This window comes from Nycticebus coucang, chromosome 14, assembly GCF_027406575.1.
Source record: "Nycticebus coucang isolate mNycCou1 chromosome 14, mNycCou1.pri, whole genome shotgun sequence".
In the NCBI taxonomy this organism is placed as follows: domain Eukaryota; kingdom Metazoa; phylum Chordata; class Mammalia; order Primates; family Lorisidae; genus Nycticebus; species Nycticebus coucang.
Genome location: NC_069793.1, coordinates 16,227,443 through 16,251,411, shown reverse-complemented (window position 1 = coordinate 16,251,411; position 23,969 = coordinate 16,227,443). Strand labels below are relative to the sequence as shown.

The window sequence follows — 23,969 nt, the reverse complement described above, 5'->3', positions numbered from 1 at the left end:
AATATAGGTTCCATAATATTCTATAAGAGATACAAAACTTTCCCTCTTACCTGTGCAAATAAACTGCTTATTCCATAATGTACATAATAAATATTATGCATTTGGATTTGGATTTGGATTCTTATACTAGCTTCTGAAGCTCTCAATTCCACAGGGATGCCCCACAGAGGAAACTCACTAAATCTTTTCACAGAATTATACCAAGATTTTTTTGCAAGTGCATTTTCTGGAGTAATGAACTGCATGATGAAATGATTACATGAAGGAAATTTGGCCTTTGATTAAAATCAGAAAAACCAACTATCCCTCAGTGCAAAAAATACCTAATGAAGGCAGACATAGTCCAAGCTCTGATGCTAAGTAACTATGTGTTATTTAGATGATAAATTCTCTGAAATCAAATTTCTTCTTTCTGGGAATATAACTTGTGAATCCTTTGAAAATTCCATAAACATGTACATAATTGTACGAAAGAATAACTTTTATACTATTATTTCATACTATTTCATAACAAGTTACAATCTTTATAAAATTTGCTATGTAACTTTGAAGTGCTATACTCCAAGTGGCATGCGTAAGAAATAGAGGCAAGTTTATTCAGTGTTCAATAGAGTTGATAAGAAATAAGCACAGGAAGAGGAAGGAGAAGTGGAGCTGTAAGCAGACAGTGGTATCTTAAGTAGTTAAACATTAGAATATTAATGCTGTGGCAGGAATAAACTTTACACTCTTGGAGTCATACAGGGACTTATGTTTGGGAGTTCATGCCTGCATAGACCACTAGTACCTGGTTCAGTACATACAAAAGTCTTGGAAAAATTATGGAAAATATATAGATGCCTAAGCTCCATGTTCAGAGAATGTAAATTAGTAGACATAAAATATTGGATGTGGAATCTCAGTGTAAAAATAGAAAGAAAGAAAAAGAATCTGGGCTGAGCGCTCGTAGCACAATAGTTATGGGCACCAGCCAGCTACACCGAGGCTGGCGGGTTCGAACCTAGCCCAGGCCAGCTAAGCAGTAATGACAACTGCAACAGAAAAATAGCCAGGCATTGTGGTGGGCGCCTGTAGTCCCAGCTACTTGGGAGGCTGAGGCAAGAGAATCTCCTAAGCCCAAGAGTTTGAGGTTGCTGTGAGCTGTGATGCCAGAGCACTCTGCAGGTATTGTGCTGAGGGCTGAGGGTGACAGAGTCTCACTATGTCTAAGAAAGAAAGAGAAAGAGAGAGAGAGAAAGGAAAGAAGAAAGAAAGGAAGGAAGGAAGGAAGGAAGGAAGGAAGGAAGGAAGGAAGGAAGGAAGGAAGGAAGGAAGGAAGGAAGGAAGGCAGGCTAATACTGGCAGGCAGTTTAATTGTGAACTACCAATCCACTAATTAATTAAAATACTAAAACGATCCATAGATTAAATATAATTCCAATTAAAATTAAACAAGCTTTTTTTGCAGAAATTGGTTCTATAGCTTATATTAGAAACCAAAGAAACTTAATAAAACAATTTGGAAAAAGAGGGATTATTTTTACATAAGGGAATTTGAGATATTCACATAATCTGATTTCAAAATTTACCACGAAGTTAAAATAGTATTGGTAAAGACCTCAATGAAATGGAGTAAAGTTGTTCAGAAACAGATTCACACTATTACTCAATATAAACCAATAACAGAAGCTGAACACAAGTCCATTGCACACCATTTGTAATTGCAGATGCGAAACCTGGCTATTACAAATTTAATATTTTTTTCCTTTCCTAAAATATGTATACATTTTTACGCCTTGTGTATGCCCGAATACACAAATTATTGTGAACATCACTTCATGATACCAGATTCACAATGAGAAGGTATTCACTAGATCTGTTATTTTTAACTTGTCTGCATACCTGGATTATCTGGAGAAAGGTGCAAGTAAAAAGCTATTGGCCTCCCTAGTCTACCCAAGTAAATTTCTCCATTTAGATTTTACATATACACGTATATTTCCTCACAATTGGATTCTGTTACTAGAGAATTATTTTCTTTTGAGGTGGCATGTTTCCTTGCCTTTTTTATGGTTGATGAGTGTGTGTGTGTGTTGTGTGTGCGCGTGTGCTGATTTATACGCTTATGGTGAAAAAGTCGCCTCTTCCAATTGTATGGAGTAGGTTTTGTAGAGAAAACCTTATTTGTATGAATGGATTGTGGTGGGTGGGGTCTTATCTCTCTGGTGGGTGAGTTGCTTCCGTTCTAAGTGGACACACTAACTGCGGTCTCTGTGTAGTTTCTCTCCCACGTTCTACAATAGTGGTGTTCGCAGGTTTCTCAGTAGCCTCAGATGATGGAGATTGTGGTGACAATGGTGAAACTTGTCCAGAGGTGGGCTCACTGGCAGATTCTCGGGTCAGGGGCATATCCTACACATGGCAGGTTAGCCAGCTGAGAGTTTGTTACAATGATGTGGGAGCCACAGGCCTGTTACTCTGGCCAGGAATGTGACCCCATATTTGTTCTGTCATCATGGTGGTAATCGTACCAAAAGTCACTTGCTGGGCTGTTGTTCAGGGCCAGGCTGTGGGCACACAGCTGCTTGGCCAGCCTTGGTACATGTCTGCTGAGGACAACTGCTGGGGATGTTTCTCAGGTTCGGGAAACAGCTACAAAGCTGTTAAAGTGCCCTGGGGGTGTTTTCTATGGGGGAAGCTCATAGGAATATTTCTTAGCTCCAGGATATAGTCACACAGCTTACCGTCTGGCCTGGTGTATGTCTGTCGAGGTTGGTTCACAGCTGCTCCTGAGGTCCAGGATGTGGGTGCAAATATGCTCAGCTGGTTAAGAGGTGTGTCTGCTAAGATGGCTCGCCAGGACCTTTCTCAGGTGTGGGACACGGGCACAGGGCTGCTCAGCTCACCTGGAGAGGTATCTGCAGGGGATGGCTATGAGTCTCTTTCGTACACCCAGGGATGGACACAGGACTGCTCAGCTCACCTGAAGATGTATCTGCAGAGGATGGCTATGGGTCTCTTTCATAGGCCCGGGGATGGACACAGGCTGCTCAGCTGGTGTAGGGCCCTGCTGCTGGAGGCGGCCTGCAGAGCTATTACTTAGGCTTGGGATGTGGGCACATAGCTGCTCAGCTGGCTCAGAGACATGCCTGTACATCTGCAATCTATTGACTTGTGACAATGGTGCCAAAATCATTCACTGGATAAAAAAAAATTCCTTTAATGCATGATATAGTGACAACTGAATATTCACATATAAAAGAATGAAGTTGGGCCCCTTCCCTGTACCCTGTACAAAAATTAACTCAAAATGGACCAAACATCTAACTATAAGAGACAAAAATCATAAACTCTTAGGAGAAAACACTCTTGTAAATCTTCATGACACTGGATTTGACAACAACTTTCAGGAGTCCAATTCCTAGTGGAAAACCTCTGTGTGATTTTTAGGCCTATCCCTGTATAAGGTTAGCTGTCAACCTCGGCTGGTTGTAGGCTTTTCAGGCATCAGGGGACAAAGCTGCTTTATCCAAACCAGACTTGATGCAAAAAGCGCTGAAATCTATAAGTGCAGGGCTGTGGAGGAATCCAGCCTCCCTGCCCAGTGAGGTCCTTTTGTACATAGCCATGTACTGCATAGCAAAGATTTGGCAATAGCAGAGCACATCCATAATGGTGGTCCCCAAAGACTATGAAGCATCTGAAAATTTTGATCAACTAGTGGCATCGAAGTTCTCATAATGTTGTAGAACACCACCACCTTACTCACATGTTTGTGGGTGATGCTGCTGCTAACAACCCTACTTTGCTGCCAAGCAAATAGCAGTAGAGCACATACAGTAAAGCACAGTACACAACCCTGGATAGAGATAATAAATGTCTGTGTCGCTGGTTTCTGTATTTCCCCTACCATACGCTTTAATCATTATTTTAAAGCACACTTCTTCTAATTAAAAAAAAAATTGGGGGGCGGGACATATTTATAAGAGGGATTTTACCTAACGAATGCAATCAATGTAACCTGGTTCTTTGTACCCGCAATGAATCCCCAACAATTAAAAAAAAAAAAAAAAAAGTTAACTGTCCAACATGGGACAGGTCCTTCAGGAGTTCTGCCAGATGGTGGCGCTGTGATCACAGGGAATGACAGCTCCATGCAGCTCCTTGTGACTTATTTGCCTCTACAGACCTTTCCAGTGGGACAGGATATGGAATAGGAAGTCAGCGATATTGTTGATCCTGACCGTGTGTAGGCATGGACTGATGGTGTGTTTGTGTCTCAGTTTTTAACCAAAAAGTCTAAAAAGTTTAAAAAGTAAAAAAAAAAAAAAAAAAAAAAAAACAAAACACCAAGAAATAAAAAAGGCTTATAGAATCCTGATGTAAAAAAGAAAATATTGTGTACAGCTGTACAACGTGTTTGTTTTTTAAACCAAGTGATACTACAAAATTGTTATGATTTCTTTTTAATTTAAAGTTTTGAAGTAAGAGAGTTACAGTCAGTTAAGGTTAATTCATTATTATTGACAGTGAAACATTCCTTTATGGAACCACAAAAGAACTTTGATAGCCAAGGCAATCTTGAACAAAATGAATAAATCTGGTAGCATCATGCTACAAAATTTCAAATGATATTACAAAGCTTGGTAATTAAAAAAGCATAGTACTAACATAAATATAGGCCCATCAATGGAACAGAATAGAGATCCCTAAGTTGAACACACAATGGAAAAAGAATAGTCTTTTAATGAAGTGTGTTAGAAAAGCTGGATACTCACGTGCAGAAGAACGAAATTGGACCACGTGTCACACCACATACGAAAACCAGCTCAAAATGCATTAACAACGTAACTGAAAGACCTGAAACTATAAATCTCTTAGTACAAAATATATCAATAAATTCCCATGATATTGATTTAGGTAATGACTTATTGGACAGTCCCCCAAAAACTCAGGCAATGAAAGCAAAAATAGTTAAATGGTATTGCATCTAAATAAATAGCTTCTGCAAAAAAAAAAAAAGCAGCTCTTGACAGAGTACAGAAATAATCTACAGACTTGAAGAATACATGCAATACATATATCGGAGAATGGGCTAATATGTGTATCCAAACTATGTAAGGAACTCTAACAACTCAATAGCAAGATAACAGATTACACGAGTCAAAAAAAATGAACAAAGACCTGAAACAGACTTCTTTTTAATATACCATGTAAAAATTATCTGTGGGCCTATAAAAAATGTTCAATAATATTAATTATTTGGAAAAGGCAAATTTAAACCACAATGAGATATCATCTTACTCCTGTCAGAATGGCTATTGCAAAAATGATGAGACTTAACAGGAGTTGGGGAGCACATGGAGAAAAGGGAACCGTGTCGCAGTATTGATGGAAATGTGAATCAGTACAGACATTATGGAAAACTCTATGGGGACTCCTTACAAATCTAGAGACAGAATTACCTTATTACCCAGAAATTCCACCTGAGTATATAGCCAAAGGATTTGAAAATGCTATGTCAAAAATATATCTGCACTCCTTTGTCTATTTCAGCACTATTCAAAATAGTCAAGTTATGAAATCAACCTACATTCCATCAACAGATGAACAGATAGAGAAAATGAGTTTATGTGATCAAGAAAATACGCATTTATATACAATTACTGATACATAAAAGTAATTTTGGAATTGGAAAAAGAGAGTTTGGAAAAGAGCCACTGAACAGATGGTTGGTAAAGACACCTCTATCTTTTTTTTTTTTTAAATCCTTTCTTGAAGCTTCTTTATTAGGACACTGGTGCTAAAAATTTTTTAAAAAGTTTGTTCATCAAATGTATCAGAATTGCATAAATGACAAAAATACACTTTAAAATTCCACCTCTACTTTCAGCAGGCAGAAGAATGCAGAGAAGACTGGGAAAATTGTGAGGCGAGAGACGTTGTAGCCTATATTCCAGCCTCCAATCATGTGTCCACCAGCCAAGAAGGGCAGCCTGTCCCCAGCCTCACACCTTGGGCCTCTCCTGGGTATCTTTACCAATTGTTGAAGGACTAATGAGATTCAGGTTGAACCATATGAAATTGCCATTTTTGTGGGTCAAAACAGTAGAATGTCGGCAATTTCATATGGTGCAAAATCTATTTTGAACAACACCCTTGGCCAGCATTCTATTTCAAATGAAGAATAAAGTCCGTTGTTCATTGTTACAGGAATTTATGTTCACTGAAGTGTTGTAGAAGGGTGTAGTCTTTTATTATTATTATTAAATCATAGTTGTGTACATTAATGAGATCATGGGGCACCATACACTGGTTTTATATACCGTTTGACACATTTTCATCACACTGGTTAACATAGCCTTCCTGGCATTTTCTTCGTTATTGTATTAAGACATTTACATTCTACATTACTAAGTTTCACATGTACCCTTGTAAGATGCACCACAGGTGTAATCCACCAATCACCCTCCCTCTGCCCACCTCCCTTTCCTCCTCCCCCCTATTCTTAGGTTATAACTGGGTTATAGCCTTCGTGTGAGCCATAAATTAGTTTCATAGTAGAGCTGAGTACATTGGATACTTTTTCTTCCACTCTTGAGATACTTTACTAAGAATATGTTCCAGCTCCATCCATGTAAACATGAAAGAGGTAAAATCTCTATCTTAAGTGAAATACGTAGTACTGTTTTGTCATTTTGAGAGTACAGATCGTTACTTAAACCTGCATTTTAATCTTAGTTCTGATCTCCATTAGATGAGCATTTAATCATTCTGGAGATCAGTTCATGAATTTCAAAGTCTCCTCGAAGCCCTGTAGGTAAGGCAGAGAGGTTGTCCTCTTGCTAGTTAGACACGAGGACAGGAGGTGTGGTGGAAGGACTGGATAGCAAATAGACGCGTTTATAGTTTGCTTTGGTTTAACTTCCAGCTAAGAGTGGTGTTTTGCAAATAAACTTTTCTTTCGCTTTTTGTTTATACCATTCAAATAATATCAGTTCACTATATGGAAATAAATACCTGGCTTTCACCAAAGATGATAATAAAGATGATTACAACATTGCAGTAGCCCAAAAGATTGTTATCAAAGCACATTGTTAAAGCTGTGGTAAAGTCAACTAGATGGATTATTACAGAACAAAAATTAAAGGGATACGGGGCAGGAAGAGTTACTGGAACTCTGAGGTATAATCACGAACCAGGTGCCGACTACTCACCTCTAATGAGGAGTCTTGCTGTGCTCCCCATGTGTTCCTATCATGACACAGTTAGAGTAATTTATAGGATTCCTTCTTCCTTTGAGACTGTCTTGAGACAGGGGATGTAATTTTAAAATTATGCCTAAGGCATTTAAAAGCTTTAAGCAAAGCCCAGGGGGTGTCTGTTAATAATACAGAGCATCTTTATGTTCCCGTACAGATAAGGTGAAGGAACTCAGAGATCTGGAATCAAAACACTGCACCTGTGGGTCGCGAATTTCAGTATTTCTTGTTGCTCTTCCTACACCTTTTCCATACGGTGGCTTTTTACGGCATTATGGCTGAGGGTACGATGGAGAAATCTGTGAACACTGCCTATTGCATTGTCTTAAAAATCCTCAAGGGAAAATAATGATACAGGCAAAACTGGAATCAAAATTAAACAGTAAAACATTATCAAGACCCTGAAACAATTCTTCATTCGCCTTTCTAACACGAACTTAGCCCTACACACACAAACATGCACAACCACTACACTGACCGCTAACAACACAACTTTCAGCTATTTATATGTATGAATGAAATCCTACACGTTACTTTTCTGTGTCTGCGTTTTTCTTTTTTTTATTATTTTATTTTTATTAAGTCTTTTGAACACAGATCATAAATACATTTATGCCCATTTCAGTGTGTTAATTATTTGAACACATTGGAGTGCTTACATCATACTAATCAGCATAGCTTTCATCTCGTTTACCCAATGATAGCATTAGGACCTTTGTGTTCCACACATGATAGAACCAACTTGTACTTGCAATGTGCTCTGTAGTTGTGGTCCCCCTACTATCTCCTACTATCCCTCCCACCCTATCCCCTCCCCTCGCCTCCCCTCTTTCATCCTAGGCTAAAGTCGTGTTTCATTTTTCATATGCAAGTGTGAGTTATTATAAGTTGGTTTCATAGTGTACTGAGTACATCGGATACTTTTTTTTTTCCATTCCTGAGATACTTTGCTAAGAAGAATATTTTCCAGCTCCACCCATGTAAACATAAAGGAGGTAAAGTCTCCATTTTTTTTTTTACTGCTGCATAGTATTCCATGGTGTACATATACCACAATTTATTAATCCATTCATGGGTTGATGGGCACTTGGGCTTCTTCCATGACTTGGCAATTATGAATTGAGCTTTTCATTAATGTATTGCCACTGGTAGTTCTGTGCACAATTCGGTGTTAGAAATTCAATGTTGGGCGGCGCCTGTGGCTCAGTCGGTAGGGCGCCGGCCCCATATACCGAGGGTGGCGGGTTCAAACCCGGCCCCGGCCTAACTGCAACCAAAAAATAGCCGGGCGTTGTGGCGGGCGCCTGTAGTCCCAGCTACTCGGGAGGCTGAGGCAAGAGAGTTGCTTAAGCCCAGGAGTTGGAGGTTGCTGTGAGCTGTGTGAGGCCACGGCACTCTACCGAGGGCCATAAAGTGAGACTCTGTCTCTACCAAAAAAAAAAAAAAAAAAAAGAAATTCAATGTTAGTTATTCGTTATTCTGGAGGTTTCAGAACGATGAACTTATGAACATTCTATATTAGAAGTTTTATAGATCATAGACCTGCATTTCTATGTAGGTGTATCCCTTACACTCGATTTTCTAAAGTCATGGGATATGCATATTCAGCATTAATAAATGTTACCAAATTGGTTTCTTCAGTAGTCACACCAGTGTGCATTCCAACAAGCGGGATGTTACAGTCGTCACTGCTCAATATCCTTGTCCAGAGTTAATTTTGTTTTAATTTTTTTATCAGCCATTCTGTCATTTTAATTTGTATTTTCTTAAAGTGAATGAAATGAAGAATATTTTCATATGTGTGATGTATATTTATATGTGTCTTCTAAAAATGTGCTCAGCATGGCTTCTCTCCACCTTTCTACTGGGCTTCACATCAATATTTACCGGTTTGCAAGAGTGTAAGTCCTCTGTCAGAAATCCACATCTGGTTATGTAGGTCTGATAAAAAGTATCCCCTGCTAGGCAGCTCCTGTGGCTCAAAGGAGTAGGACATCAGCCCCATATGCCTGAGGTGGGGGGTTTAAACCCAACCCTGCCAAAACTTCAAAAAAAAAAAATCCCCTGATACTACAAGGGACCCCTTTTGACACTGTTAATTCAGATAAACAAAACTTCTTTAAATTCCACCAAATTAAGCTGTAATCATATCTAGTTAATTCTTTGGGTATTTTGCTTACAAATTTGTGCATACTCCAATATCACAGAGATATTTTCCCCTAAAAGCTTTATTGGTTTTATTTTATTTCTATCTAGATCTTCAGTATTTCTGGACTTGATTGATAGGGATATGAAGTGATTTCTCCTAGGTCTCTTTTTTTTTTTTTTTCAAAATAGACATAGAAATTATTCAATTACACTTATCAAAAAGATCTTTTTTTTGTTTTCCTTTGGAAAACGGTGATACCACTTTTATGTCAGTTGATAGCATAGGTGTGGATCTGTTTCTGGAATCAAAATTTTACTCCATTGATCAGACTGTCCTTTGGAAAGTATAGTATATTTTTTTCCTAATCACTAGAGCTTTGTTAGACAATGATATGTTATAGTGTAACCTGAAATTTTCTATCTTTATGAATTTTTTCTTTTGGCTTTTTGCCTTTCTGAATAAATTAAAAATAGCTGCAACATTAACAACATGAACGAGTCAAAGAAAGGAGAGAGGGAGGAAAAAGGGAAGGAAAAAGGGAGAGTGGGAGGGAGGACGGAAGAGAAAAAAGAGGGAAAGAAAGATTTATCCAGGATTACATTAACACCATAGGTCACTTTAGATACACTTGACATTGTTTCATTGTTGATGTCATGAGTTTATGTATTTTAAAAGATTTTTAAAATTCTGATGCACAGTGTGATGAGATGTTGAATTTATTTTGTTATGTTTATTCATGGTTTAGATTTTTATTTATGATTTTATATATGCAGTTTTTCCTTCTATTTTATTTTTTAGTTGTTACCTCTGGAATAAAGAGAGAAAGTTCATTTTTTCAAAACGTATTTGTCATACAGATTATTTGGCAAACTTACAAATTATTTCTCATAAATAATGTATACATTTTAAAGTTTTCACATAAACTTTAAAAATAACAGGCTATGATTTTGTACAGATCCTTATAATTTTTATCTTTTTCCTTACCTTATTAATCTCCCTATAATTTCCAGTATAAACTGAATATAAATGGAGACACTGAGTCTCCTAGCCTTAAGGGCAATTTCAGAAGAAAAGCTTTTTAATGTCTCACTAATACATGACATATTCCATATAGTAATTTAATAGATATTATTTATAAAATCCAGTAAGCGACCTTCTATTTTGTTGTATTGGGCAGCTTATTACAAACTGGTATTGAATTTTATCAGAAACATATTTTATTTTTAATATAATGATAATAATGACATAAATGGATTTTCCAATGTGAAGTCAACTCCTATTCTTGCTGATATGTAATGCTCCTTTAGCTGTGTCACACTTTCTTTTTTTTTTTAATAGAATAACTTTTTATTTCAGAAAGATAGTTCTCTTTTTTTTTCTTTTATTGTTGGGGATTCATTGAGGGTACATTAAGTCAGGTTACACTGATTGCATTTGTTAGGTAAAGTCCCTCTTGCAATCATGTCTTGCCCCCAGAAGGTGTGGCACACCCCAAGGCCCCACCCCGCTCCCTCCTTCCCTCTCTCTGCTTTTCCTTCCCCTCCACCCCCCATGACCTTAATTGTCATTTTGTACCTACGGTTTGTTAATCTCAAATCTAAGGGTTTTAAATTTTTAACATTTGGTAAATTTTCTCCAATAATTACAGATTAAGATAATTACAATTCTGACCACTTCTCATCCTCTGCTTCCATTCTGATCCAAGCTTCTGTTCTTTTTGGAATGTATCATAAGTAAATGCCCTCAGGATTTTCTACTCTCTGTTCTTAGTATACAAGCTCATATTTGCACAACAGTCACAGCTGTCCATTAACAAAAGATAGATGACATCACTCCTTAGGCAAACATCCCACAATGCTTTTATTGTCAATCCAAATAGAGAGAAAATTTTACAATGGTCTATATATCCCTGTTTGGTCAATTTCTATATAAAAAATGAAACATTACCTCTTCTATTGCTTAATCTACTTTTATGTTCCAATCACATTTGACTGTACTGTCTCTCAACACACTAATCACACTGTTATCATACAAATTTAAAAAACTGTCACAGCAGAACAGGCTTCCCCTAGATATCTTCATAGTCTACTTATTCTTCAAATGTTATTCAAATATCACCTTCTAATAGGAATCCTCTGATAAATTTAATTAAAAATTAAACTCCCATCCTGTCTACTTGCTCCATTTTGCTCAGTAACATCTGCCATGTTGTTTACTTTATACAGGCTTCGTAAAGAAATACATTTGCTATTTAACTTTTAATGTATGGTTATGTAACATATACTCTGCATCATATAAAATCCATCAAGTATGTTTTTGTGCCTTTTACAGATGAAATAGTGAATGGCATGTACAAAGTTGTTGGATTAAAAAAGTAAAATTTAGTGAAAGAGATTAAAAAACAGGTTATATGAAATGGCAACTAAGCTATAATTTAAACTAAATATGGATTCATATCTGAACTATGAAGCAGAATTAGGCATCTCTTAGAGATTTTGGTTTAAAAGAACTAAAAAGTCTCTATTTCTTTTTTTCTCTTAGTTTTTTACTAAATCATAACCGTGTACATTAATGCATTTATGGGATACAATGTGCTGGTTTTATATACAATTTGGAATGCTTACATCGAACTGGTTAACATAGCCTTCACCTCAATTAATTATTGTGTTAAGACGTTTATACTCTACTCTTAATAGATTTGACATGTACCGTTGCAATGTGCACCATATGTGAGGTCCCACTGATTACCCTCCCTCCACCCAAACTTCCCCCACCCCCTCCTCTTCCCTTCTTCATTCTGGACTATAGTTGTGTTTTATCTTTCATATGAAAGTTGGGTGATTTTATATTAGTTTCATAATAGTATTGAGTACATTATTTTTACCCATCCCATAGCATACATAGTACATATTGGCAGTTGCATAATTTATTACCATATCGTACAATTAATTTTAAATAGAATATTTGCACACATTTTCCAGTTTCTGTATAAAGCATTTTTCACATCTTTGTTCCTCAAACTATAGATCATGGGATTCAGCATGGGTATTACCAACGTGTAAAATAGAGAGGCCATTTTATCAGTATCAAAGGAATGACTGGATTTGGGCTGTACGTACATAAAGAATAGAGTCCCGTAGAACACAGCTATCACAGTCAGGTGAGATCCACAGGTGGAGAAGGCCTTGGCCCTGCCTTGTGCAGAATTCATCCTGAGTATAGCAACAAGGATTAGAATGTAGGACACAAGGACTATCAGAAGAGATGAAAGCAAATTAAAAACTGAAAAGATCAGAATTATCAATTTAATTTCAAGTGTGTCGGAGCACAGCAAAGATATCAAGGGAAGACTGTCACAGTAGAAATGCCTGATGACGTTATGGCCACAAAACAAGGAAGTAAAAATCTTTATGACAGTCAGCAAAGACAAAAAGACACTGTAGAGATAAGGGACGGCCACCAGCACTTCACATAACCACTGTGACATGATGACTGTGTAAAGCAAAGGGTTGCAGATGGCCACATAGCGGTCGTAGGCCATTGCAGACAGAATAAAAACTTCACTAGTGATGAACATACTGAAGAAAGTGAGTTGGGTAGCACACCAATTATAGGAGATCGTCTGTTGATTTTTCCCAAGATTTATAAGCATTTTGGGCCCCACAGCTGTTGAATAGCCAAGATCAGTGAAGGCTAGATGTCTTAGGAAAAAGTACATGGGTGTTTGCAGCCTAGGATCTACCTTGGTGAGGATGATCAAGCCCAAGTTACCCACAACCGATGCCATGTACACAATGAGGAAGAAGCCAAACAGGAGAGCCTGCAGCTGGGGGAGGTCTGTGAGGCCCACTAGGATGAATTCATCCGGTGCGGTTAGGTTGTGTCCATCCATTCTGTCCACTCAGGAAACCTAGACTGCGGATAAGTATAAGAATACTCAATAACTTCTATGAGATATGACCAAAAAGTGTATGTATGTATGCACGTGTTTATATCTATACATAATATTGATATATGTGCGTATATATATATATATTTCTAAACTTGCATATACATTGACATATGTATGGAGAAAAATAATTTATGTGCATAGGTATACTCAAATACTCAATATATAATAATAATGTTTATTTTTAAATTGTATCTTGTGTCTCTTGTAGTGGAAAAAGTGAAATATAACTTGAGTCATCCAATTTTACTACAACTTTCTTCCATTCTTAAAATATTGTACACCTTTTATGGCTCCTTCTGTATATATATTTAACGTAAACTCATTCGATGTCTTCAATTTTAGCATTTTGACATAAATTTTGAAGGTTGAGAAAATTAAACTACTATTTTGTTATTTTATATAATCACACAGAGCAAATAATTATCTATTGTCTCCTAAAATATTTATGTAGTGCACTGAAATACTGGGATTCAAGCTAAAATGAAAAAGTAACTGACATAATAGTGTGAACATCACTGAATATTTTTAGTTTAAATGGCAGAAATTTTGGTTAGAACATGATAGTCTTACTGCACCAAAACTTATCTACCATGTTACTTGTTAGTTACATAAAGACAGAATACTTTTGGGTGGTTCTAACCAGAAGATACTTAGCCAAAGGATTAAATTAGCACTGATGATATTGAAGCAACTGGATAAGATAAAGTAAGCTCAACAGTATCTCACGAAGAACTTTTCTCAATAGAAGTTTTTATCCTAAATATTAATATAACAAATATTTTAGATATTGCTTTCACTTTATGGAAAACACAGTCAGTAGAAAAACGTAGTAAATGTCCGTGGCAATACATAGTAATATCAGAATATTTTAGCAGATAAAATACTTGATATTAACATCATTAATACTATTAATACATATATCACGAAATCTACTAAAAACTCCCAAGTGGATGCATAGTACATTGATTCTTGTGGGAAGAAAAAAAATAAAAGAAAAAGTAAGACAGAAAGAATAAAAGAGATAGATGTCAAATTTTGTTTTGTTTTAATCCACATGGCTCACGCCAAAAATATTTTATCTCTAGCGTAAGTTCATTATTGATTACCTGGAAAATACGTAGTATCTATGTGTTATAATAATTTTAAAAATATTTTTATTTCATGTTTCATCAATTATAGACACCATTCTTTGTCATACATGCATACAATTGAATTGACAATATTTTAATACATGGATATAATTTACACAGTTTATTGATAAATATCACTTTTTGGTGGAGTAGGGAACTCGCAACCTATGTACCTATACTAAAGCAAAAATTAAAAGGACAAAAACCATCAGCATATAATTTTTAGATATCCTAGAATCTAAACAAAACTGACAACAAAGGTAAACAGGTAAGAAGTTAATAGCTGTTAGAGAGTATTGTGATATTTTAACCCATCTGCATACCAGCCTCATTCTCAGCCCTGCCCAGCCTCGTGAGGTGGCATTCCTTATCATGTGGCTGCCTGGTGACCGAGCGGACAACACAGACCTCATGGAAAGGCAGCTGTGTGTTTTTAGCTACCTGGGTTCTTCAAAGGATCAACTCAGGGGCTAGAATTGGAGAAGCCTTCTGAGTGGATTTTGTTGAAAGCATTTCAAAGCAAATCTCCTAAATGCTACTGCATAAGGCAGGAGGCAAACAGGCAGCGGAAAAGCTTTGGAAAGAAGAGGCTGAAGAATGAGATAAATGGGGAATAAAGGCTTTGAAAAGATTTTACATGTTCTTGGAAATAATGAGAGGTAAAAATATGCTGAGGACGACATGAGGGCTCAGAAAGTGTCTGCTACACCCTAAGCTTTCAACTCTGGCTGAACATCCGTCTCCACACAAACAGGTAGGGAAGATTAAGGAAAAGTTTAAAGTAGCCTGGCAGTAATAGTCTAGGAATTCCTCAAAACAGAAACAATATTAAAAAATATATATGGAAAGGTTTTTTTGCTTGCATTTTTTTTCTTTTTTTAACTTCAGGAATTTAAGCCACTAGCAGACAAATTGACCAGATGCAATCAGTGACCATACACAACAAAGAGTTATCTTTTTTTTTCTTTTTTTTTAATTTTTATTAAATCATAGCTGTGTACATTAATATGATCATGGGGCACCATACACTTGGTTCATAATCATTTGACACATTTTCATCACACTAGTTAATATAGCTTTCATAGCATTTTCTTAGTTATTTTGCTAAGACCTTTACATTCCACATTTACTAGGATTCACATATACCCTTGTAAGATGCACCGCAGGTGTATTCCCATTAATCCTCCTCCCTCTACCTACCTCCCCCCTCCCTCCCGTCCCTTTCCCCCTTCTCCCTATTCTTAGGTTGTAACTGGATTAAAAACATAATTTAGATAAGTTAATTTAGAAAAAAGAATCCCTAAAAACAATTTGAAAAAGCAAAAACTACAGTCCACAGTAACAGAATCCTGTGGAGAAATGAAATGTGATTTTCTGGTAAATCTCATTAAAATATTTAAAAAGACCAATTTAAAAAAAAATATGATGCATGCAAGGAAAGGGAAAATATGGCCCATTCACAAGGAAGATAAATGGAATAAACAAGGGGTCCTCAAACTGCGGCCCGTGGGCCACATGAGGCCACCGGTGTGATTGTATTTGTTTCCGTTTTGTTTTTTCCTTCAAAATAAGCTATGTGCAGTGTGCATAGGAATTTGTTCATAGTTTTTTTTTTAAACTATAGTCTGGCCCTCCAACGGTCTGAGGGACAGTGAACTGGCCCCCTGTTTAAAAAGTTTGAGGACACCTGGTATAAACTATTCCTGAACAGCCCAGAAACTGGAGTTACTAGTTTAGGACTTTAAGTGATTTGCCAAAATTAGAAGATTAAGCATTCCAAAGGGGAAGAGAGACAGAATCAGAATGAACACTTGGAAAATGCTTCCAAAAACTCACAAATTTTATGAAAGATATGAATTGACAGATCCAAAAAAATCTCAGTGACCTCCTAGTAGGATAGACTCAAAGGGCTCCACAGTGAAAAACTTGAGGCAGTTAAACCACGGAAAGACAAAACCAGAGAGAATCTTGAAAGCAGCAAGAAACAAGTAGCATCAAATGAAAGAAATGTTTATAAAATTAATACCTGATCCCTTCTAAGAAACCATTGATTAAGAAGGTAGTACAATGACATACATATTTAAAGTGCTAAGGAAAAAGAAAGTCCATCATGAGCTGCATGTCTGGTAGAACTATTCTTCAAATATGAAGGGTAATTATGACATAAAGTTGAGGCAGTTCATCACCAGTAAACATGCCCTGCAATCAATATCCAAAAATTATTTAGAATGAAATAAAAGGGTACTAGAAAATAACTAGACCTCTGATAAATAATAAAAAAAACCCAAAACTACAAGAAACCCAACTAAACAGGTGAACGTATAGGTGATAGGAAAGCTAGTGTTTGTGTGTTTTTTTTTCTTTTGGTTTGTAACTCTTCTTTATTTTTCTTTTGTCTATGCAATTAAATAAAAACACATAAAACAATATTTATAAAATTATGTTAATTAGTTTGCATAATGTATGCAGATGTAATCTGCGAGGTAGCAGCACAGACTGTGAATAAACTTGTGTAACAGATGATATTTGTTTCCTATTGAAGCTCTGTGGGCATTAGTTCTTACAAGGCTGTTATAACATCCCTAATAGGGAGGAAAATGCAAATTAAAATCACAATGATACCACTTTCCCCCTGTTGGAATGGCCATTATTTAAAGATCCAAAAAGTCAAAAAACAATAAACGCTGGCATGGGTGCGGAAAGAAAGGAATATGTATACACCATTGGTGGGACCGCAAATTACTACAAACTGGTATTCCTCAGATAAATAAATGTAGACTTACCATTCCATCCAGCATTCTCCCTATGGGCTATCCACTCAAAGAAAAAGAAATCAGTTTGTCAAAAAGACACCTGCACTCAAATGTTTATCATAGCAAACTTGCAATTACAATGATGTGAAATTGACCTAAAAACACAATTTGAGGGGATTCAGATTTGGTGTATGCATATAGATGGGTGTGTGTGCGTGTGCGTGGATGTATAAGCACATGTGTGCACACACACACACCATGGGGAATTACTCAGCCATGAAGAGGAGTATAATAATGTCTTTTTGCAGCAACTTGGACTGAAGACGGTTCTAAACAAAATCTCTCCGGAAGGGAAAACTAAACACCACGTGTACACTAATCAATGAGCACACATGGGTACAGAAGAAATGTAAAGGGCGTTGGAAACTAAGAAGGACGGTGCATATGAGGGGCAAGGAGTAGAACTCCCCTGCTGGGTACAATGAATGCTACGCTCCTGACTGCACTAACAGCCCCAACTTAAGTGTTATATAAGGCAGCCATGCGAGAAAAACATTTGTACAGCTTTAAACAGGTGCAGTCTACTCACCTCTACTGAGGACTCTCTCTGTGCTCCCATGTGTTCCCAAAATAACACTGTAGGAATAATTTATGAGTTTCCCCCTTTCTTTCAGACTTCCTCTAGGGACAAGGGATGCAATTTTTCTAATTGTGCATAAAGCATTTAAAACCTTCAAACAAAGCCAATGGGATACCTGCTAATTTAACACGTACCTTTATACTCCTATACAAGCAAAGTTATGTTAGCTACCTTCCCACAACTTTTCTCTCTTGACACTCAGAGATCTAGAATGAAAACATTGTACCTGTAGGTCAGGGATTTTAGTGTTCCTTGTGGACTTTATACTCCTTGTCTAATATAGTAGCTTTTTATGGATTTATGGCTGAGGACACCCTGGAGAGGTCCTCCAACAGTGCCCATTGCATTGTTGAACTCTCCCCTATCTTGTGGTGTTTTCGATTTAGCATTTATGTTGAATATGTGTGTAAGCAATTGTACACATCTAAACATATTTTTACAGATTTAACACATATATAACTCAATTCCATATTAAATAGAAAAAAAGTAAATAAATAAAACATTATCAGGACCCCAGAAGAATTATTTCTCTGTCCACCTTGGAATTACCCACACCCATGCAAAAACATGTACAAATGCTATACTGACTTCTCACAACCTAACTTTCAGCTATTTTGTTGCTTCTTGTGAATTAAGTCTCACACACATTACTTTCTTGTGTCTGGATTTTTCATTAATGCATTTTCACAGGTAATTTTGCATTCCTCATTCTCATTTCTGTGCAAAATTCAATGTTAGAAATATCCCACGTTAGTTATTCATTACTCTGGAATTCCATGAACAATGATATTATAAACATTCCATATTGCAAGATTCGTTGAACACAAATCTGTGATTCTACTTGGGTATAACCCTTAGATTAGATTTTCTAAATCATGGGATATGCATATTTGGAATTAATACTGCCAAATGGGTTTTCAGAGTAGTTGTATCAATGTGCATTCCAGAAAGGACATAATAGTTGCCCTTATTAAATATGCTTTTCCATGTTTAATACTTTAAATTTTATTTTTAGCTATTCTGCCTGGTGTGGGTGCCACTGGCATTTTAATCTGCATTGTCCTAATGTGAATAAAATTGAGAACGTTTTCATATGTATGATGTATATGTACATTTTTTTCCTAAAGAAGTGTACATTAACATTCTTTCTCCACCCTTCCCTTGGGTTCCATGTCAGTTATGTATGGATTTGTAAGAGTATTGCTTTTATATTTTGTAGGAGTCATCTGTCAGAAATACAAGTCTGATTATATAGGTCTGATAAAAAATATCCTCTCCTACTTCAAGGGATATCCTTTGACGTTGTTAATTCAGATGAACAAAATTTTTACAATTATCCAAAAATAAACTTTCATATTATCTGGTTATTTCTTTGTGCTTTCTGTTTATAAATTTGTGCATACTCTAGCATCACAAGGATTTAGCCTCTGCTTTATTTCACATCTAGACTTTCAATCTCTCTGTAGATGATTGAACAGGGTATGAGGTAGCTGCTCAGATCTTTTAATGGTCCTCAATATCTTTTATGTTTTGGAAAATAGTGACTCCTTTCTCTTACATTAGTTAATTGAATATGTGTGGATCTGTTTCAGGAATCAATATTTAATTTCATTGATTAGTGAGTCCCTTGGAAAATATTGTAGCATTTTTTTTTTTTTTAAACTATGAGAGCTTTATGTTAGGTCATGATGTCTGGTAGTGTAACCTGCAGCTTTGTTCTCTATCTTCATGATTATCTTTGCTGCTTTTGGCTCTTTGCCTTTCTATTTTCTTTTTAATTTTTTTTTTTAGAGACAGTCTCACTTTATGGCCCTCAGTAGAATGCCGTAGTATCACAGCTCACAGTAACCTACAACTCCTGGGCCTAGGCAAATCTCCTGCCTCAGCCTCCCCAGTAGCTGGGACTACAGGCCCCTGCCACAAGGCCCGGCTATTTTTTTGTTGCAATTTGGCCGGGGCGGGGTTTGAACCCGCCACCCTCGGTATAGGGGGCCGGCGCCCTACCCACTGCACCACAGGCGCTGCCCAAGCTCTTTGCCTTTCTTAACAAAATTTTCAATCAGCTATATACTTTATAAAAGGACAAATCCAAGAAGGATGAAAGGAGGGAGGTGAGAGGGAAGGAAGAAACAGAGGGTGGGAGGGAGGGAGGAAGAGAGAAAGGAGGGAAGCAAAGATTTATTTAGATTATATTAAAACTATTGAATTTAAAGATATTCAACACTGTTTCATTGTTAAGTCTTCCATTCCATAGATGTACTTGTCACAAATTATCAATATTTGCCATAAATTGCCATTGATTTATCATCTTGAAATAACTTTTAAAAAATAAGATGCATATCATTATGAGATCTTGCTGTTCTTTCTTAGATTTATTCATATTTTAGGATTTTATTTATGATTTTATAAATGCTTATGATTTTATAAAATTATGATTCATAAAGTTTCCCTCTATTTTTATATTTATGATTTTATACATTTTCCCTCTATTTTCTTTTCCTTTTTTAAAATTTCAGATTGATGTGAGGGTACAAACAAACAGGTCACACTATTTGAATTTGTTAGGTAAAGTCCCTCTCGTAGTTGTGTTCTGCACCCAAAAGATGTGCCATACACCCTAACTTGTGCCCATTTAATGGAAGCACACCAATCTCTCCTTCCTTTTACCCCTTCTCTCACTCCCCTCCTCCCAACTTGAATTGAATTGAACATGTTCTCCTGGGCATGAATTAGATCATCTACTGGCTTCATATTAATATTGAGTACCTTGGATATTTGCTATTCCATTCATGTGATACTTTACTAAGAAGAATGTGTCTGAACTCTATCCAGGTTAATACAAAGATATAAAGTCTCCATCTTTTTTCTGGCTGATTAGTATTCTATTGTTAATCCATTCCTGGGTTTATGGACATTAAGGTTATTTCCACATCTTGGCAATTGTAAATTGGGCTGCAATAAACAATCTAGTGCAAATGTCTTTATGATAAAATGATTGTTTTTCTTCTGAGTAGATGCCCAGTAGTGATATTGCTGGGTCAAAAGGGAGGTCTAATTTGAGTTCTCTGAGGATTCTACATACTTCTTTCCAAAGAAGCTGTACTAGTTTGCTTTTAGCATTGTGAAAGTTGTCCGCTCTCTCCAAATGTGCTCCAGCATCTACAAAATTTGGAAATTTGTGATGTTGGCTAATCTTACTGTGGTTAGATGATATCTGAGGATGTTTTTGATCTGCATTTTTCTTATGTTAGGGACAATGAGAATTTTTTCATATGTTAGGCACTCATCTGTCTTCCCCACAGAAGGCTCTGTTTATGTCTCTAGCCCGGTGACAGGTGAGATTGTTTGGTCTTTTTTCATTGGTTAATTTGAGTTCTCTAGAGATCCTAGTTATAAAACCTTTGTCAGATTCATAACATGCAAATATCTTTTCCCATTCTGAAGGTTGTCCATTTGCTTTCATTGTTGTGTCCTTAGCCGTGCAGAAGCTTTTCAGTTTTATTAAGTCCCATTTGTTAATTTTTGTTGTTGTTGTGGTTGCCACTGAAGTCATCTTCATAAAATCTTTCCACAGGCCAACATCCTAAAGAGGTTTTCCAACCCTTTCTTCTAATATTTTAATCATTTAATATCTTAGATTTAAATCTTTTATCCATCTTGAGTCAATTTCTGTAAGTGGTGAAACTCACATTTTCAGTTTCAGTCTTTTATCATGTGGCTATCCAGTATTCCCAGTGTCATTTATTGAATAGGGATTCTTTATTATTATTATTATTAAATCATAGCTGTGTACATTAGTGCAATCAAAGGGTATAATATGCTGGTTTCATATACAATCCGAAATATTTTCATCAAACTGTTCAACGTAGCCTTCATGGCATTTTCTTAGTTATTGTATGAAGACATTTGTATTCTGCATTTAGTAAGTTTTGCCTGTACCCATTCTAAGATGCACTGTGTGTGTGGCCCCTGCAATTACCCTTCCACTCCAACCTCCCCCCTCCCCTCCCTTCCCTTGGCCCTTTCCCCATATTCTTGTGCTATAGTTGGGTTATAGCCTTCATATGAAAGCTATAAATTAGCTTCATAGTAGGGCTGAGTACATTGGATACTTTTTCTTCCATTCTTGAGATACTTTGCTAAGAAGAATATGTTCCAGCTCCATCCATGTAAACATGAAAGAGGTAAAGTCTCCATCTTTCTTTAAGGCTGCATAATATTCCATGGTATACATGTACCACAACTTATTAATCCATTGGTGGGTCGATGGGCACTTGGGCTTCTTCCATGACTTAGCAATTATGAATTGGGCTGCAATAAACATTCTGGTACAGATGTCATTCTTATATTGTGATTTTTGGTCCTCTGGGTATATACTTAGTAAAGGAATTATAGGGATTCTTTTCCCCACTATATTCTTTTGTTTGGTTTATCAAAGATTAGATGGCTATAGGAGACTGGGTTCATCTCTTGATTTTCTATTCTGTTCCATATGTCTATATTTCTATTTTTGTGCCAATACCATGCTGTTTTGATCACTGTGCACTTGTAATATAACCTAAAGTCTGGTAGAGTGATGCCTCTGGCTTTATTTTTATTATTCAAAATTGCCTTAGCTATATGTTTTTTTTTTATGGTTCCGTACAAAATGAAAAACTGGTTTTTTACAGAAAATATTTGCAAACTATAGATTTAATAGGAGATTAATAACAACAATAGCTGAGAAAGTCCTAAACTATAAACTAGCAAAAATCATCATCACCATGTGATTTAAAAATGGGCAAATGACTTGAGTAAATTTTTCTTCAAAAAAGGCACACACACAAACACACACACAAATGACTAACATGTGTGTGAAATCATGTTTAACCTCAGTAATCATAAGATAAATGCAAGTCTGAAGCATTTCAAACCAGAGACCAAAGAATTCTGTTCACTCAGTAGATAACAGCATGTAGTATATTATCTCCAAGGATCATTTACTTTTTATTATTAAGTAAATCATTACATTGCTATTTTTAACCAGCAGATAATTGGGGCACATTCCCCTTGAGACTTCTCCTGTAGACTTCATCAAGTAAACACTTGATTCAGGGCATGTAAATAAACTAAAGTGGCCATAGTCAGCAAGTGGCCATGCAGCTGACTGTAAGACACAGATGAAGGAGGACTGTTAAAGTAGGATAAGTATACTATGAAAAACACATGTTTACTTTCTTGAATCTAGGAGAATATTAACTAATTGAATGGTTTGAAAACTACAGTTTGGTGGTGCTATTGTGCAGTAACTAATAGTATTCTTGCCAGAGGAAACATGATGCCAATTTCTTTGCTAATATCCTTAGTTATTTGCTCTTTGCAATTTAAAAAAAAAAAGCAACTGAAAAGAAAACATTGTAAATACCTAAATATTTTACATGTCATAAACTTGAGCTGCAGGAGTCTAGCATATTGCATGCCATTTTCCATCAGATCTGACTTGGAGGGGTGGATGACTCAAAGATGTGTGCACAGACTCATGGTAACTGTGTGACCTGTCAAGGGGTGGAAAACAAGCGGCAGCTTAGAATGTTCTTTTGAGATGTATGCTATTCAATTCATTCACTTTGGTCTAGTTGCAGCTCAACTGTATACACTGTATACCCTAAACTGATTGTTACTTTCATTGTCCTTCATGTAGTTATTTATAATTAGACCATGTTTAATTACTTTACTCTTCTTGTTAACTAGTCATTTGACTGAAAATAAGCAAAATACTTTTAAATAGAAAAACAAATTAGCCATAATCATAGTATACTGGATCCTGCATGTGCTGTTCATAGATAAGAGATAATTTCAGATAATTTGTAGAATATTTTAGGAGCCAAAACCTAAAATGTGAAGAGCAGCTATGTTATTGTGTACTAAACGTTTTAGCTACTAAACACCAAGAACTAAATACTTCGCTACTCGCCTCTTGCATGTTTGAATCAGATTTTATCAAAATCTGATTTATTCAGAACTCTTCCTAAGAATTAAAAACCCACACTTTCTAGAAACTAAGGAAAGGTAGAAAATATTTAATTTATATCTCTAGAGGTAAATAAAAGTGTTAATAAGACAGT

At 36.3% G+C, this 23,969-nt stretch overlaps 1 protein-coding gene across 1 annotated transcript; it reads right to left on the bottom strand.

Moving 5' to 3' along the window:
* Positions 1-12,319: 12,319 nt before the first annotated feature.
* Positions 12,320-13,282, bottom strand: LOC128564325 (olfactory receptor 8K3-like). Its single transcript, XM_053559820.1, has one exon. It carries the CDS (start codon positions 13,280-13,282, stop codon positions 12,320-12,322), a length of 963 nt encoding a protein of 320 aa, XP_053415795.1.
* Between the last annotated feature and the right edge of the window lie 10,687 nt (positions 13,283-23,969).